Here is a 16,431-nt window from a genome sequence, read left to right as displayed (position 1 = left end):
TTTTAATATTACTGATTTTAAAAAAATCAACATAACTGAGTTTAACATAAAAATGGATGGCATTTGTCACAAGTGTAATAGATATATAAACACATAAGTCATTGTTTCCATATTAAAAAGAACATCCTGATACCTCACAATTATTGTATTAATATTTCTTTTAAATTAAAATACAAGCATTCGAAAATATCTAATTTATTTTAGTAATAAGAGTTGTATAGCAAGAATTAGCTTTACAAACTTATAACTATCTTCACAATAACAAAGGTCTTGTTTTTTGTAATTGAAATCTAGTGTTTGAAATGGCTGTCATTGATTGCACAGTCTAAACAATAATTTTTGCAAGATGTAGGTTACAGTTATTTTAATTAAACAAAGGCCACTATCAGTCCGTGTAAGCCTAATGAAACGACAGAGAATTCTTCTTTAAAATTCCATAACATGTTAAAAACATGAACTCTGACTTATGAAAACGAAACAAGAGAGATGTTTTAATTTAATGGAATCGTGTTTTCAATTTTAAAATAACAACAACAGGGTTAAAAACTCTAATTTTTAGGTAAAGTGAAATATTTAGAATGAAGAAAAATGTAGTAATTTATTAAAAAATAAAATTTATCCCAAAAAAGCTTACACGGTAAGTGAAAAATGCTGCTCAACTGAGTAAACGTTGTGGCTTTCAGATACTTATGAACCATAATGTTTAACAACTAACAGATTAACATCTGATTTTTAACCTCATTGTTATAAACCTGCAGACAGTACTATATGTAACCTCCGTATCATAAATCTGTAGAAGGTACCATAAAGACATCCACTGAAGCCATCGTATTCATATCTCACAACGTACCTCTAACAAAATAAAGCGAATGGTTCTTGTCATTTTGAAATTCCAATGAACTATGGAGCACTGCAGTAAGAACACAATTCCGATGTATGGAATATGTTTTTTCCTTCCCTTTTTATTAAACAAAAGTAATTTTACCGTGGTGTATTTTCGTCAAGATTTAGAGTTAGCTGTGTTCTAGAAAGAAAAAAAAAGAAGCAAAGAACTCCACAACTGGCATGTTTGTCGCGGGAATCAAACCTTGAATCATAACGTCATAAACCTTGAAGTTTATTGTTGAGATCACCATAGAGCGTTTAATTAATGAAACCAAGCGCCCTCTACTGGATAAGTCCTTAAATTACGTAAACAATCCAACGATTTTTCTAATCTATTACACACACGCATATATCTATCTATCTCACGACCGTTTACTTACGAGCATATGAATATAAATAACTTTATTTTCATGTCTCGTCTCGTTCACACACACGACCTGTAAATAATCAGTCACTAACTTAGCGAAGTGCTGAGGAACATGGCTAAATGTACTACCATAATTTTCAAGTTTCCGTAGTAAACTTTAGAAAAAAATAATAGAACAAGTAATGCGAGTGCCATTTTTCTTATCTGTTTCCTTCCATTACGCAATTTTCTAATTTCACATATATTCGTAGTTGGCCATCGTCTGGACATTCAGTCTGTCGTTAAATGTGTATGTCACCACATCATTTTTAAAATGTGTGAATGAAAACATAGAAGATATGAAAAACATTTAACACCATGATGTAAATGGTGACTGATTTTACGACCGGCTGCTACTATAGAATAAGCTAATATCAATGAACCTCAGTGGGCAAGGTGTATGGTTCGCTTTAGTTGTAGGTTTTAGCCTGTTCCTTGCTTCTATTCAAGTGATATGCTTCTTACTTAAGTACATCAAGATAAAAGTGTTCGCAAATCTTCGTCAAAAGGAGTTTAGACAACAACAGCTGTACCCTTCACCGGAGAAGTGACCAATGGGTATTACCGTTGTGAAAAAAATAATTGAATCATTGAAGTCTTACACGTCCCCGAAGAAGTGACCAATGAGCACTGAATAACACTTTGAGTCAATAAAAAAACTGTTTTACTATACCGAAGAGATTACCACTAAACCTTGGAGAGGTGAAGAGTATTTTGAACCATGGACACTGTACACGACATCACTGGTGACTTGACCAATGGGCATTTCAGTCGTGTCCTCTAATTTGAACCACAAGAGATATAAAGAAATAACTACATAATAGAATCATCATATTCAAGCGGTCGAATGGCTAGCGATTACAAAAACAAGCCTGAACCATTAAACTTATATTCTTCATTGTAGAAGTGACCAATGGGCACTCTGATCATATTTTATTTATTTATTATAGACAAATATTTAGAACAGTTTGTTTGAATTCACTGACGTGTAATGCTATATATATAAAAATATGAACTAAAAATATAATGCTTCATTTACTGGTAAGTATTTTGGAGCTAACTGTTTATATGTTACATATTATTTTTACTTTAAAACTCAGTACATTTGTATTTGTTGTTTACTGTACATTTCTGCTCAGTTTTTCATTCAATGTTTTCTCTTGAAATCTTGTGTTTTATTTCTTTTTTTCAGTTTGAACACGAAATGTTTAAAATATGTTTCTGGTATAGACGACATAAAACTTATGAGTTTTAAGCTGATATGGGCTTAATTTACCGTGACGGAAATCTATTTCGACTTGCATTTTATTCATTATCTAGCTTTAATTAACAAACTGGTTTTACGACACATAAAGCTAACGAAATGTCACTCTTGTCTGATCCATGTACAATCTACCGAAAGTAACCAAATATTTCACTGTCGAGTATTTTGAGTATCGTTATTTTTGCCTACGTGCATGAACAACTTTGTTAAGGAAATGGACATTAATTGTTTTGTAATAAACTCAACAACAACGACAAAGGCTAAGTAGATTTTACATAGTAACTAACTGTGACCTATATATATATATATATATACACACATTTATTTTTCTACTCACCTGCCGCAAATGGAGAAGCCTTTAAGGCCTCGTGCATTTTCTGTACAGCTTCTAATGACGTCAGAGGGGTCATCACCGAGCCAGTTCTGGTAAGTGATAAGGAGTCACTATCACGTCTTACGGGTAAAGCACCAATGCGTTTACTAATGTCCAAACTTCTCCTTCTCTCTAATATGTCCTTTGGTTGGTCCGTGCTGACACTTCGTGGGAATATTTCCATAGCAACAGCTTCGTTTTCAGGACTCATCATTGAACTGGACTGTTCATTCTTTTTTACACCTGGCATTCGCAGTCTCAGCGACTTTTTCATTACTAGCAAAAAATGACAAGAAAGAAAACCATGAGCGCTAGATTTTCGAACCAAACTCGACTCACCAATACAAAACTGTGAAATTCTGGACTTTTGTAACGAGACCAGAGTTTTAACGCCTGTAAATCAACGAATGGATGGTAAGACAACATTTTTTTTTCTTCGAGAAAGTAAAATAATCCAATTTGTTTGTTTTACTCATTCTTTTTAAACACAATAATACTTCAAGAAAACCGACAGAGTTAAGCGAATAGCTAACTTGGCATTGTCTAACGGTGTCCAGTTCAAGGCTACACCGATATGTCCTGAATCTGTTTGTCCAATACCTAAAAATAACACATAATATTTAATAATCATATGAATATAAATTGTTGTTTTATTTTGGCTATCCTCTTCTTTCTCAGTCTAAATTCAACATTTGTTTCTGAATTGGTTGATCACTTAGCGAAATAACAATGTTTGCCTTCCCTCAGCAATAGTACAGTGGAATGTCTTTGAACTTACAACGCTAGAAACCTGGTGGTGATACCCGTGGTGGGCAGAGCACAGATTAACCATTGTGTAGTTTTGTGATTAATTATAAACAAACAATCTTTTGTCAGCCGTAAATTTAAACATGTCTGTTATATCTGATCTTTCTTTAATGAACTGTCGAAATTGGATGTCAAACTCGTGCTCTGATCTCATGTTACCTTAGCTAACGGAGACAATTGATCATAATTGAACCTTCTAATCAAGTATAAAACTATTCCAACAGTATCTCGGAACGGCTGGCATGGGAATTAACACTTTTATTGATAAGTAGAGAACAACGTTTCGAACTCCCTAGGTCATCTTCAGGTTAACAAAGAGAGTTTGCAACTGACAGTTGCTGGACACATATCTTAGGAACTAAAGTATAAACGGGTACGAGATTGTATGGGATGTTGCAGTTGTATGTTAGGTTATTAATTAGTATAGATATAAACGTGTTCCTTTATATTGGTTGAAGTTTAGTTTTAGTTGCTGTATAATTAGGGCTTCTTTGATTTTACGTTTGTTTATATTTGTTTCCCTACTTAGTAACTGTGAGTTTTCTATGGTTTAGTAGTCATTATTTGATTTACAGTGTTCAAAAACCTGTGAAGGTGACTCTTCCAACAGTAATAGTTAACGGAATGAGGAATTTAATTATTTGTTTCTTTGTTTGTTTTCTTTTATCTGTTTCTGTGTATTTTGTTTTATCAGTAGCAGACCTATGCTTTGTTGAGTTGTTTTGTTTTGTTCTTGATATCTAAAGCAAACATCCCTCCTTAGTCTTATCAAACCACGGACAGTGTGACAAAGGCTAGTGTGCTAAGGTATGCAGATATTCAATGGCAGAATAACAAAACAGCTAACAACTAATATTGGAGACAATCGTCATTACCCAAACCCCAATTAGGTCATTCACTATTCATAAAAAAAAAAATGGCCCAGCATGGACAGGTGTTTAGGGTGCTTGACTCGCAATCTGTGGGTCACGCGTTCGAATCCCGTCACACCAAACATGCTCGCCCTTTCAGCCGTGGACACTGCTAAATTAAGGACGGCTAGCGCACATAACCTTCGTGTAGCATTGTGCAAAATTTATAAACAAACAGAACAGAAATTTTTCAACTTTCATATTTCAAACTCTAAGACACAAGTATACGCCTCACATCAGCGGTTCTTTTATGTCTTTTTGGCCAAGGACCGCTTAATTACAATGACTATAAAAGCCAGTGGGTGTGAAAGGACAAGCAACTTTGTTTAATCACCAAGAGAAATATAACTTGGGGGGATTCAACTGTTCTCAGACTGAAATCGTGTCTTTGTGGATAAAATGCGTGACAACATGACGCTTGACGACAAGTATTTCGATTCTTCTCATTAGATATTTATGGTGAACCAACTAGAATACACTTTGACATTACCATCTTCAGTGGTATATCGTAGCTGCGCTTACCAGGCTGTATAGACAAAAATAGTTTCTCCAAAGTATGTCACCTCATTATTCACGGGCATAAATCTTTATAGGTTTCGTCGACAAAACGCTCGGGTCCACAGTATCTTCCTAAACAATTCAATATGCAAAAATATATTTTTAGGTTCAAAACGCAAAGAATCAGTCAAGGGATAAACAAGGAACGTTTTATTTGAGCCTGAAGAGTGGATCTGTGAAACGATCTGATCTTGATAAATGAATATTTAGCTTAAATGATGAAAATAAATGTTTATATATTGACACCAGAGTTCGTACAGTGAAAAGAAGATATATATATGCGTTATATTGGAATATGTGTGTATGTGGGCGGTGCATACGAAAATGTTTAAAATATTGAGATAAAACAACCGTATTTCTTAACTATTTTGAATAGTTTTGTATCATAAAAATGATATATGATTTACACGTTGAATCGTTTTGGTAAAAAAAAATGAGGTAAGTTGGTGAAAAATCCAGTTCGTTCTCTTTTTTTTTTTTTTACGAAACACCTATTTCAGGTAAGTTTAAATACAAGATAATTTACTGAGGTAATTTCTGTGAAACTAAAAAAATACACGCGATAAAACGAAAAAATGTGCTGATATCTTTTCGATTATACGGCCCGACATGTCCAGGTGGGTTAAGGCGTTCGACCCGTAATCTGTGGGTCGCGGGTTCGAATCCAGGTCGCACCAAACATGCTCGCCCTTCCAGCCGTGGGAGCGTTATAATGTTACGATCAATCGCACTATTCGTTGGTGAAAGAGTAGCCTAAGAGTTGGCGGTGGGTGGTGATGACCACCCTTACAGCTTTCCCTCTAGTCTTACACTGCTAAATTAGGGACGGCTAGCGCAGATAACCCTCGAGTAGCTTTGCGCGAAATTCAAAACAAACAAACTTTTCGATAATAATAACATAAAAGATACAGTAGATGTTTAACTATGACAAAATGAAAGGGCATGCAAATTGATAACTGATTTATGCATGAAAAACATACTATGTTAATAATAAAATATTTTACAGTTTGTTTTAATCATACGGTTCAAAGGTTTGTAATATTCAGATTGCTTTAATACTATAGACTTAGGAAATAAAAATGAAAAGGAACCACGTAGAGTCTATTAACTTTTCTCGTATTATCTGAGCAGATTTATAGCTTGTACAAATAATATTTTAAAACATATCCCATGACGTTTCCCTTATTTTTATTTTTTCAGCGAGTACATTACATTGTTGTAATTTTTAGTCAGAAGACCCAAGAGGAATTTTATTGTAGTGTATTTGTTGTTCTTGTGCGTAACGTATTCGTTTAATACAACCTGTAGGCATTGTTATCAATAGGAGAAGTCGACCTTGCCCAAATATTTGAAAACATTTTTTTTGATAATATACTCTTCAAAAAAAGAAACGCAAAAGGCAAAATTTGAGACATATTGTTAACAAGTTTATTCCGGGTAGTTCTGTATGACATGTGTGAGACTTTGCACATTCACTGCTGAACATCCAAAGTCTGCAAAGGCGAAGTCCACGCTCACTAGTTGACGTTTAACGTCACTCAACGTCAATAACGCGTATGCCCCCCGTGAGCATCAATAACTGCTTGCCATTTCCAGCCCATGGAAACGATGAGATGACGAATCACATCCTGTGGAATGGCTGTCCACTCAGCCTGCAAAGCTGCTGCAAGCTGAGGTAGAGTCTGCGTTGAGGTTGTCGCCGTCGCAGACGTCGGTCCAACTCGTCCCAAAGATGTTCGATGGGGTTTAAATCTGGTGATCTGGAGAGCCAGGGAAGAACGTTGATGTTGTGGTGTCTCAAGAAGACAGTGGTGAGTCGGGCTGTGTGAGAACAGGCGTTGTCATGTTGAGAAACGTCGTTGACGTTCACCATGATGGGTTGCACATGGGGCCTAAGAATCTCGTCGACGGTTGCATACGGTCTGATCGGAAATCCTACGCAGCCCTGGTATGGTTGAAGCAGTAGACGTCGCAGTGGTGGTCCTATCCCGAAGGTGACGTAACCGGATGTAGCGATCTTGTGCGGGCGTGGTCACACGAGGTCTGCCAGATCGTGGACGGTCACAAGTTGATCCATGTTGTTGGTGACGATTCCATAGCCTTGTGATGGTGCTTGGGTGGACATTCACAGCTCTGGTAACATTTGATCGATATTCGCCTGCTTCCAATCGACCAATGGCGTTGTTGCGTTGTGCTTCAGTCAGTCTTGGCGTAACTGTATTGCGTGTCGGTGGCTTAACACTGAGCTATGGAAACCGAGAACCCGTCACTTTTATAAGGATTTTACACATGTTGCACTTGCAGAACATGCAGATCTCTCAAACAAAATTATGGGACACGAATGCATTTTGGCGAAAAATCCGATGTTTTCCTCCGTTTTCAAAGTGCACAACTTTTATTGTCATTTTGATCTGACAATCAGTGCCTTAACACGTGTAACATCACATACTCTGAGCTTGTAACGTTATTACATATATTTCTCTTTAAAATAACAAAAATATCCCTTTTGCGTTTCTTTTTTTGAAGAGTATATCTTATAATTTGTTACTTATTTTTACCTTTGTTACAATTGTTCCATTTTAACATATTATAGTCCCCCGGTGACACAGCGGCATGTCTACAGTCTTACAACGCTAGAAACCGGGTTTCTATACCAAGGTATTTAGTACGTGTGAAATACTACTGGATGGAGCTAATGAGAACAAATAAATTTATTAATTTATTACACAGATTTATGATTCAACTGAATTTAAACTTGCTGACGTTAAGAGATATTATTGGTATTACGGCCGAAAATGTCGATAACGGTGAGGACAATGAACAGTTAGTGTATTATAACTATTATAAATTTCTGCTTTATTACATTGCAAGTTCTTAGCTAAACCGTTATATATATAATGTTGATATATTTTTATTAAGATTATTTTTTAATTCTGACTTAAATAATTTGCTTCCTTTGTTTGTTTTGAAATTTCGCACAAAGCTACTCGAGGGCTAGCTGTGCTAGCCGTCCGTAATTTAGTAGTGTAAGACTAGAGGGAAGGCAGCTAGTCATCACCACCCACCGCCAACTCTTGGGCTACTCTTTTAGTCCAACGAATAGTGGGATTGACCGTCACATTATAACGCCCCCACGCCTGGGAGGGCGAGCATGTTTGGCGCGACTCGGGCGCGAACCCGCGACCCTCAGGCTGCTTCCTTTGATCAGAACATACTGATAGTAGGCTTAAGCCTTAACAGCTGGCCCTATGTCTATTCTTCCTTCGTTTTTGGCGCTTTGTTGAAGTATCATACTAGAACATTTGGATTATAAAACTACTTTCTGTTATGTTTTGTAGCTAAATCATGACAGCTCCGTAGTTGATTTTACTACATCCTTATGAACAGGGTTTACTGAATCCATATTCTTCATCCACGTAATTCGTTGCTGTTCTGAAATGTGATATTACATGTAAAGCATTTATATTACTTGTAACTTTACGGATGAAATTCCGCGTATTATTATTTGTTACATCTAAAGCATTAACTGTTTTGTTAAAGCATATAGGATTGTTTTACAGTATTTAAAAACGGAGTGTAGCCCAACCGTGAATTGTTTTAATAAATAAGTTGTACAGTATTTCAATTCTAGGTTTTAAATTGCGAGTTCTTTCATAACCTAGAAAAGGTTTTCTTTGTTTCGATTAAAACGAATTGATTTTCGCTATTGGGGTTTAATATGCTTAAAATAAATGATAAATAAAAAGATATAATAGTTATTATTTTCGTGGGATGTGCATGAAAAAGGGTATGTGTGTTTTTCTGGTAGCAAAGCCACATCAGGCTACCTGCTGTGTTCACCAAGAGGAATCGAACTACTGATTTTAGCCTTGTAAATCCGTAGACGTACCGTTGTTCCATCTGGTTACGATAAAAGAAAGGGTACAATAGTTGTTAGATTCATGGTATGTGTATGGTAGAGTAAAAGTAAGGGTATAATAGTTAGTATAATCATGATATATTTATGGTAAGGGATGAAAAGGGTATAATAATTATTCTATTCATGGTATGCGTATGGGAATCTAAAAATATAACTGCTGCTATTTTAACGAAAAGATACACAGTGGAGTATCTGCATTGTATTAACTGTAGGAAACCGGATTCTTGATGTTATTATTTTAAGTTGGTAACCTTACCGCTGATTCACCAGAAGACAAAAACAAATCCAATACCCAATTTAGGAATATAGAGAGATAAGTAGAAACATACATTCAAACCCTCAAACAGAAAGATTATATTTTATCCTAAGTTTTACGAAAAACTGTTTCCTGATTTTTTGTCGTGAAAAATTTTCTTCCTCGTGGTGTCCAGCACAAACAAAGGACTCTTTGCTTGTAGTTAAGCACAAAGCTACACAAAAGGTTATCTGTGCTCTGACCACCACATATACAAAGTGTATGACACTATGGCCTTTGTTAGGAATGCGAATTCTATTAGCATAGTCTGATGATATTACGATAAGCAAATATCAACTGTTTATATTTCCTAAATTGGAAATTACAAGGGGACGAACACAGGTCAAAAACCTTCAATTCCGAGGTTAATGATGCAGTTAACGTAACCTGTCACTCATCACGTTATGTTGTATTTTATATTCACGAAGCTTGTTTAAATTTGGACGTTGACCCCAAACTACGTAGACACTTCTATCTCAGAAGCTCTTTCCGTCACTGGCGTTCGTTTTTCACTTCAGGATGTGATGAGACTGAACGAACTGAATCGACTGGCAGTCTCAACGTCCACATCAGAATGTTTAAAGTAATACCACGTTAAAACGAGTTCATTTATCAAACTCTAATTGAAGTATCAAACGCACTGAAACGTTTAGAACAACGATTAGATCAGACACAATGAATGCATGCTACACAGGAGATAAATGTGGCTTTAATGCCTACATCTAGTTGGGATACTGTGAGTGTTTGTTAAATATTTGAGTATCCTAATGTGACCAAAACGCAAAAATGGTTTTCAAAGGTTTAAAATGAAAAAATATCATTTTCCCGCGAGAAAGAATGGACAGCCAGTGTGTAATGTGCTTTAAATAAGTTCATTTAAGTACTAACATGTAATGTCATAGTTTTATGAGGTAATGATAAAACTCATATAAACATAAACGTAATAAAACTATTTACACAAGTCGATCATATTCAATATCAAAGAGGCAGAATTACTGTCATGTTTATAAAAAATATTGTTGTTATACGTAAAGTGTTTGTTTGTAATTAAGCACAAAGCTACACAATCTTTGTTCTGCCCAACATATGTATCAAAAGTCAGTTTCTAGCGTTGTAGGTCCACAGACATACCACTGTACCACTAGGGGGCCTTTATGCTGATATCCTTATATTCTGATGGTTAGAAATGCATCGCTTTCATACGTCCATACTCCTATGTTTCTATAACTATAAATACGTCCTTTTTTGTGTTTACGTCCTTACTATTACAATGATCATACTGATCAGAACAAGTTTTTACGGTAATATACTGATTATAAACACGTGTTATTTGTAATTTATGTGAGTCCTCGTCAATTTCCTAGCCTCGCGTTTGTCATTAGCAGCGCTTTTTTTGTCTTGTTTTATAGTACAGGGTGGTCCGTAAGTCCCTACCCATCCATATGTTATTATGTTATATTCAATAATACTAATGATGAGTTGAAGGCAGCTGTTACCGCGGCATTTGGAACAATAACCCCTGCTGTGTTGAGGAAAATGTCTCACAGAACATGGCGTCGCATAATATTATGCAGCGAGAATGAGGGACAGCACACAGATACACTGGATACATAAGATATATGGATGGGTAGGGACTTACGGGCCACCCTTTATGTCCTAGTCTCCCAGCTATTTATCTAATACGTTAAATTGGTAACCATTCAGGTAATTTCTTCCAGTTATGTTATATTTACAATTCTACACCCTGTTTCACATTTTATAAATTTACAGTCTTGTGCTTAAGTCACGCTAGGGCATTTTATGCATCTTATTTGAACATCTGAATTTTAATTTTTGAATTTGCAAACGAACTTTGGTGTGATCCACAAAAGACTGAACATTTACCTAGACACCTTTACGCACATTACAACTAGAAGAACCGAACATTTTTCAATATATTTCGTTAAACATTTAGATGTAAAAAACAAAAACAATGTTTTATGGCACAACTAAATAAACTTCTTCTACGGCCAGGCATGGCTGGGTGGTTCGAGCTATCGCATCACCCCAAACGTGCTCGCCCTTTCAACCATGCAAATGTTATAATGTGACAGTCAGTCATACTATTCAAGTGTTGGCGAGGTGTTATGATGATTAGCTGCCTTCCCTCTAGTCTTTCGCCACTAAATTATGAAAGGCTATGACAGATATCTGGCCTATAGTTTATTTAGCGCGAAATTCCATACAAACATCTCGGACAACTATTATTCTACTTATATTTCATAATTGTTTGTACCTTATCGATCTGCACACTGTTAACAAAATTATACCGAATTTCATATTCATTTACAGTTGAGCTGCATATATATTATTCCTCTTGTGGTTATAATAAATGATAAATTCTAGTGAGTGAAAAGTATGTTCAACTTGCTGGTGATCGTCCAGTCAGTTTAACCACTACCTCTTGAGATTTTTCAGTGATTTATTTTGAAATAACAAAGTCTGGAACGTTACAATACAGTAAACAAGTGGTTCTCAAACCGTGAGCCGTGGGATATTTGAAGTTTTCGAGAAAAGACAGCGATATTGATATCTGTCGGACGCCATGTGAACTACTAGCTCGAGGAGCTCGCAGCTTTAACATAAGACCGCGCTACATTCCTTTCGGTGACGTTCTCGAATATTTGAGATATGTTTTGTTTACTTGTACTTTCGGCTACGCCAGTAACTTCTCGAACTTTCTTGTTTCTTTGATTTTGTATATAAATACCTGTCGACTCTCCGGGTTTGTCAGTAATTGAAATAACTAAAGAGTGTTGTGGTCAAGTGTCTGCGAAGTCTAACGAAGTTCAGTGAATTATTTTGTTGATTTTTAGTCCTTTTGCATAAAAATGTAAAGAATTTTGAACATTAATAAGAAGTGTGTGGAGTGAATGGCAAACCACAGACCAGTGGCAAAGTTGTGAAGAAATGGAAATACCGGAAATACTTCCGATAGTTATCTAGATTTTGGTTTTACTTCAGTAGATGTCAATCATGAAGAGTGTCCGCAGTGTGTACTATATCTAAAAGTGAGTGACTCCAGAGTGCATGCTTCCAAGTAAACTAAAATGCCAATTAGAGACCAATCATCCTAACATGGCTAGTAAATCCCATTATTATTTTACCAGAAAGTTAAAAGAACTGAAAGAACATAAAGGTACATTTTTGAAACAAGCATCAATGCTAAGCAATGCTTTGTTTAGATCCTACAAGGTAGCATATAGAGTCGCGATATTTTACCGGCCGCAGTGAATATGGTGAACATTATGGTCGGTGAATCTGCGGGAAGTCTGCTCTCAAAGGTGCCTTTATTTAACAATACTATCAGTCGTATAATCCAACACATGGCTGAAGACCTCAACGATCAGTTAATTGAAAAAATGGAAAGGAAGGAATTCGGGTTACATCTAGATGAGTAACAATGATGCTGATTTGATTTGCTGCACACGGTTCGTGTATGGTGACAACATTGTGGAAGACCTTTTCTTTTATAAAAGACCCAATGTATAATCCACAGGGAAGCCCTTGCGTCAAAGCACCCGAGTCCTACACTGAACCTAATCATGGAAAGTGTGTTGAAAGTGGTGAACGTTACAAAAACTCGGTCACAGAAGGCGGGGTTTTTTAAAAACTGTGTGAGGATATGGGATCAGAGCACACATCTTTCTTGTACTACTGTAGCTTGTGATGGTTCTCCCGTGGGAATGTACCGTTCCGTGTGTTCGAATTACGACAGGAATTCTACTCTTATCTCGAAGAAGAAGAACACGAATGTTCTAAAAAAACTTCTTGGGTGCTGATTTTCTTGTCAAAATTAGTATATTTGTGTGGTCTCTTCGAAAATCTGAATGCGTTGAATCTCTTTCTGCAGGGAAGCAACACGCACATTCTGAAACTCGCAGAGAAGGTTTCAGCCTTCAGAATAAAGTTACTACGATGGAGAAATAAAATGAACAAAGATGATGGCAAAGACTGTTACAGCAGTTTGTTACATCCAGTGAAGTTGATTTGACCTACGAACTAAAATCAGTGACTGGTTTGAAAATTACTTTCCAGAAGATATGGAGAAATTTTCATGGATCCAAGACACATTAAACTCTTAGGTCCCATCTGAATTTACTTCTACAGAAGAATAAAATCTTATTGAGCTGTGTTGTGACAAGACTTTAAAAACAAAATTTGACAGCATGGAACTAATTGAGTTTTGGATATCAGTAAAAGATCAATATCCTTTGCTAATTGCTAAAGCTTAGCGGATCCTAATTCCATTTGTGACACCATATCTCTGCAAAGATAGGCTCTTGACAGTTGCTGTGATAAAAAGCAAGTACTGCGTGAAACTCAATGTGGAACAGGAAATGAGGGTGGCAGTGTCCAATCTGATTTCAAGGTTTGAGAAGCTGAGCAGTGCCCAAAAGGTGCATACATCCCATTAGTAATTGTGGTTATTTAAAAATGAAATAAAAATATTGTTTTTACTTTCAATTTGCATGTATTATTCTTTCAAAGGGCTACTAAGTTGTTAGGACATAAACACTCATTACGTTGTTTGGACTTAACTACTTAATAAACGGAACTGTTATGTTTTTCTTTTTACCTAGGACCGCCGTGAACCGAGAAAGTTTGGAATACGCTGCAGTAAACGAACACCAAAGGTTCGTACAAACACAATTCTATTCAAAAGGTTGAAAGTGAATTTGAGTTTTTTTAATAATCTCATTAGTGTATCAAAGAGCTCTTCAATACCTCTTCCTCCTCCGAGAATAAAATGTCATCAAACTATAAAAAAAAACAATTCAAATTCAACAAAATATAACATCTTTTGAACCTCACTGGACATTTTTTGACGCAGTGGAAAAGAAAGGCTTTATTGGTTGTTTTGGCCAACTGGTTTCGATGAGTACAGCCTAAGCGACGATTGCGAGTTAAGCGCCTTAATCATCTGACCAAGCAGGGTCAGACGTTTGTTAAAAATATAATAAGATTAAAATTGTTCCTTGATTGGTTAAGGCATTCGACTCGTACTCCGAAGGTCGCAGGTTCGAATCCCCGTCGCACCAGACATGCTCGCTCTTACAGCTGTGGGAGCGTTATAATGTGACGCTCAGTCCCACTATTTGTTGGTAAAAGAGTAGCCCAAGAGTTGGCGGTGGGTGATAATACTAGCTGCCTTTCCCTAAGCCTTACACTGATAAATTAGGGACGGCTAGCGCAGATGGCTAAGTATAATATGTATCACAAGCGTATAACCTTTAAAAGAGCTCAAGGGAATGCTAAACCCGTGTTAAGTGCTCCATTTTAAAAAAAATTACTTTAGCATCGAAAATAACGATACGCAACACTGAAAATTATTTTACAGGTGTCGCTGTGTACCAACATACATTAATTTTTATCATGTTATAAATATTTAAAATGTTTTGTGGTACATTTTTACAGTACTTAATATGCTGTTAAATGTTAAAACAGTTTTACAAATCATCTGGGTTTGGCATACGTCTGTATGTTAGTTTCTAAGTGGTTAGGACGCATGCTCACACTTTCAGTCTTAGGAGAAGAAATATGGGACAATAAATTCAACTATTCGTTGGTAAAAGAGTAGCCCAAAAGTTGGCGGTAGGTGGTGATGTCTAGCTGCTTTACCTCTAGTCTTATACTGCTAAATTAGGGACGTCTAGCGCAGATAGCCCTCGTGTAGCTTTGCGCGAAATTCAAAACAAACCAAACCAATCCTTGAAAAAAGTTGCTATTTTGAGACTTTCTCAAAAAGAACTCTTTTATACAACATCAAACAAACTATAATTAATTTCGGGCTTAAAAAAACAAACATTATATTGGAAGGCATACAATACGTTGGCGATTTGATCAGTGGGTAATAAAGATTATAGACAGATTACAGGAATATTAAGGTTATTTTAATGTGATGTCTTTCTCTAATTAATGTACTTACATGTGTGGGTTAAATGTGTTGTATTAATAGTTACTATACTGGCGTGCCATGTTAAACGTGTTCTTAAGCTCATGAGACATAAAGTCGTCAACCCAACACTTCTATTCTTATAGGGTGCGGTTTGGCCTTATCATGAAACCCAACAACTCTATTCGCACTCTTATTTAAAAGCTATGAATTTCGGAGCTAGTTAGCCGGGTTCAAATCTATGCGATACTACAAAATATTTTCAACTCTGTGTGCGTTTTAAAAGTAACAGTCAATATCCTAGCGTCAAGTGTGTGAGGGTGTATGGTAGGCTGTTTCTGACTAGCTGCCTTTCTTCTGGTTAGTAGTTCAAGATCAGAGATGTCAACACACAGTCTCAGAAATTTTGTTGTATATATTAAATATAAACAGTGGTCTTTCAGTTTGAAGCTTGTCCTGGGATATTGTCATACAGTGATCCAGGCAGTATAGTAGTAGTTATATTGTGATCCGACAGTATAGTAGTAGTTATATTGTGATCCAGACAGTATAGTGGTAGTTATATTGTGATCCAGACAGTATAGTGGTAGTTATATTGTGATCCATACAGTATAGCGGTAGTTTTATAGCGATCCAGACAGTATAGTGGTAGTTTTATAGTGATCTAGATCAGTATAGTGGTAGTTTTATAGTGATCCAGACAGTATAGTGGTAGTTTTATAGTGATCCAGACAGTACAGCAGTTGTCTTTAAGAGGCGTGTGCACAGGCTAGCGAGTTTTTTTTTAATTATTCAATAAAACGTCTGACAGATTTCAAGCTGTTCTTCTGCCACTAACAAAGATTGTACGTTTGTATTGTTGCAAAAAGTAAAACAAAGAATCGCGAGAAAATAAACTCACTCTAGCTGGAAATTGTCAAAACATGACATTGTTTGTTTTTGAATTTCGCGCAAAGCTACTCGAAGACTATCTGTGCTAGCCGTCCCTAATTTAGCAGTGTAAGACTAGATAGAAGGCAGCTAGTCATCACCACCCACCGCCAACTTTTGGGCTACTCTTTTATCAACGAATAGTAAA

General features: G+C 36.2%; 1 protein-coding gene across 6 annotated transcripts in view; it reads right to left on the bottom strand.

The window, feature by feature from the left end:
* LOC143234240 (voltage-gated inwardly rectifying potassium channel KCNH6-like) overlaps positions 1 to 16,431 on the bottom strand; it is a 209,746-nt gene that overhangs the window by 50,816 nt on the left and 142,499 nt on the right. For all 6 annotated transcript variants that reach the window (XM_076471453.1, XM_076471454.1, XM_076471449.1 and 3 more), the window contains one exon: positions 2,893 to 3,204. In XM_076471453.1, the coding sequence (XP_076327568.1) occupies positions 2,893 to 3,204 (312 nt within the window). The remainder of the gene's footprint in view (positions 1 to 2,892; positions 3,205 to 16,431) is intronic.

The sequence above is a fragment of the Tachypleus tridentatus genome, chromosome 12 (genome assembly GCF_004210375.1).
Source record: "Tachypleus tridentatus isolate NWPU-2018 chromosome 12, ASM421037v1, whole genome shotgun sequence".
Taxonomy (NCBI): Eukaryota; Metazoa; Arthropoda; class Merostomata; order Xiphosura; family Limulidae; genus Tachypleus; species Tachypleus tridentatus.
This window is presented reverse-complemented; position numbering and strand designations above follow the sequence as displayed.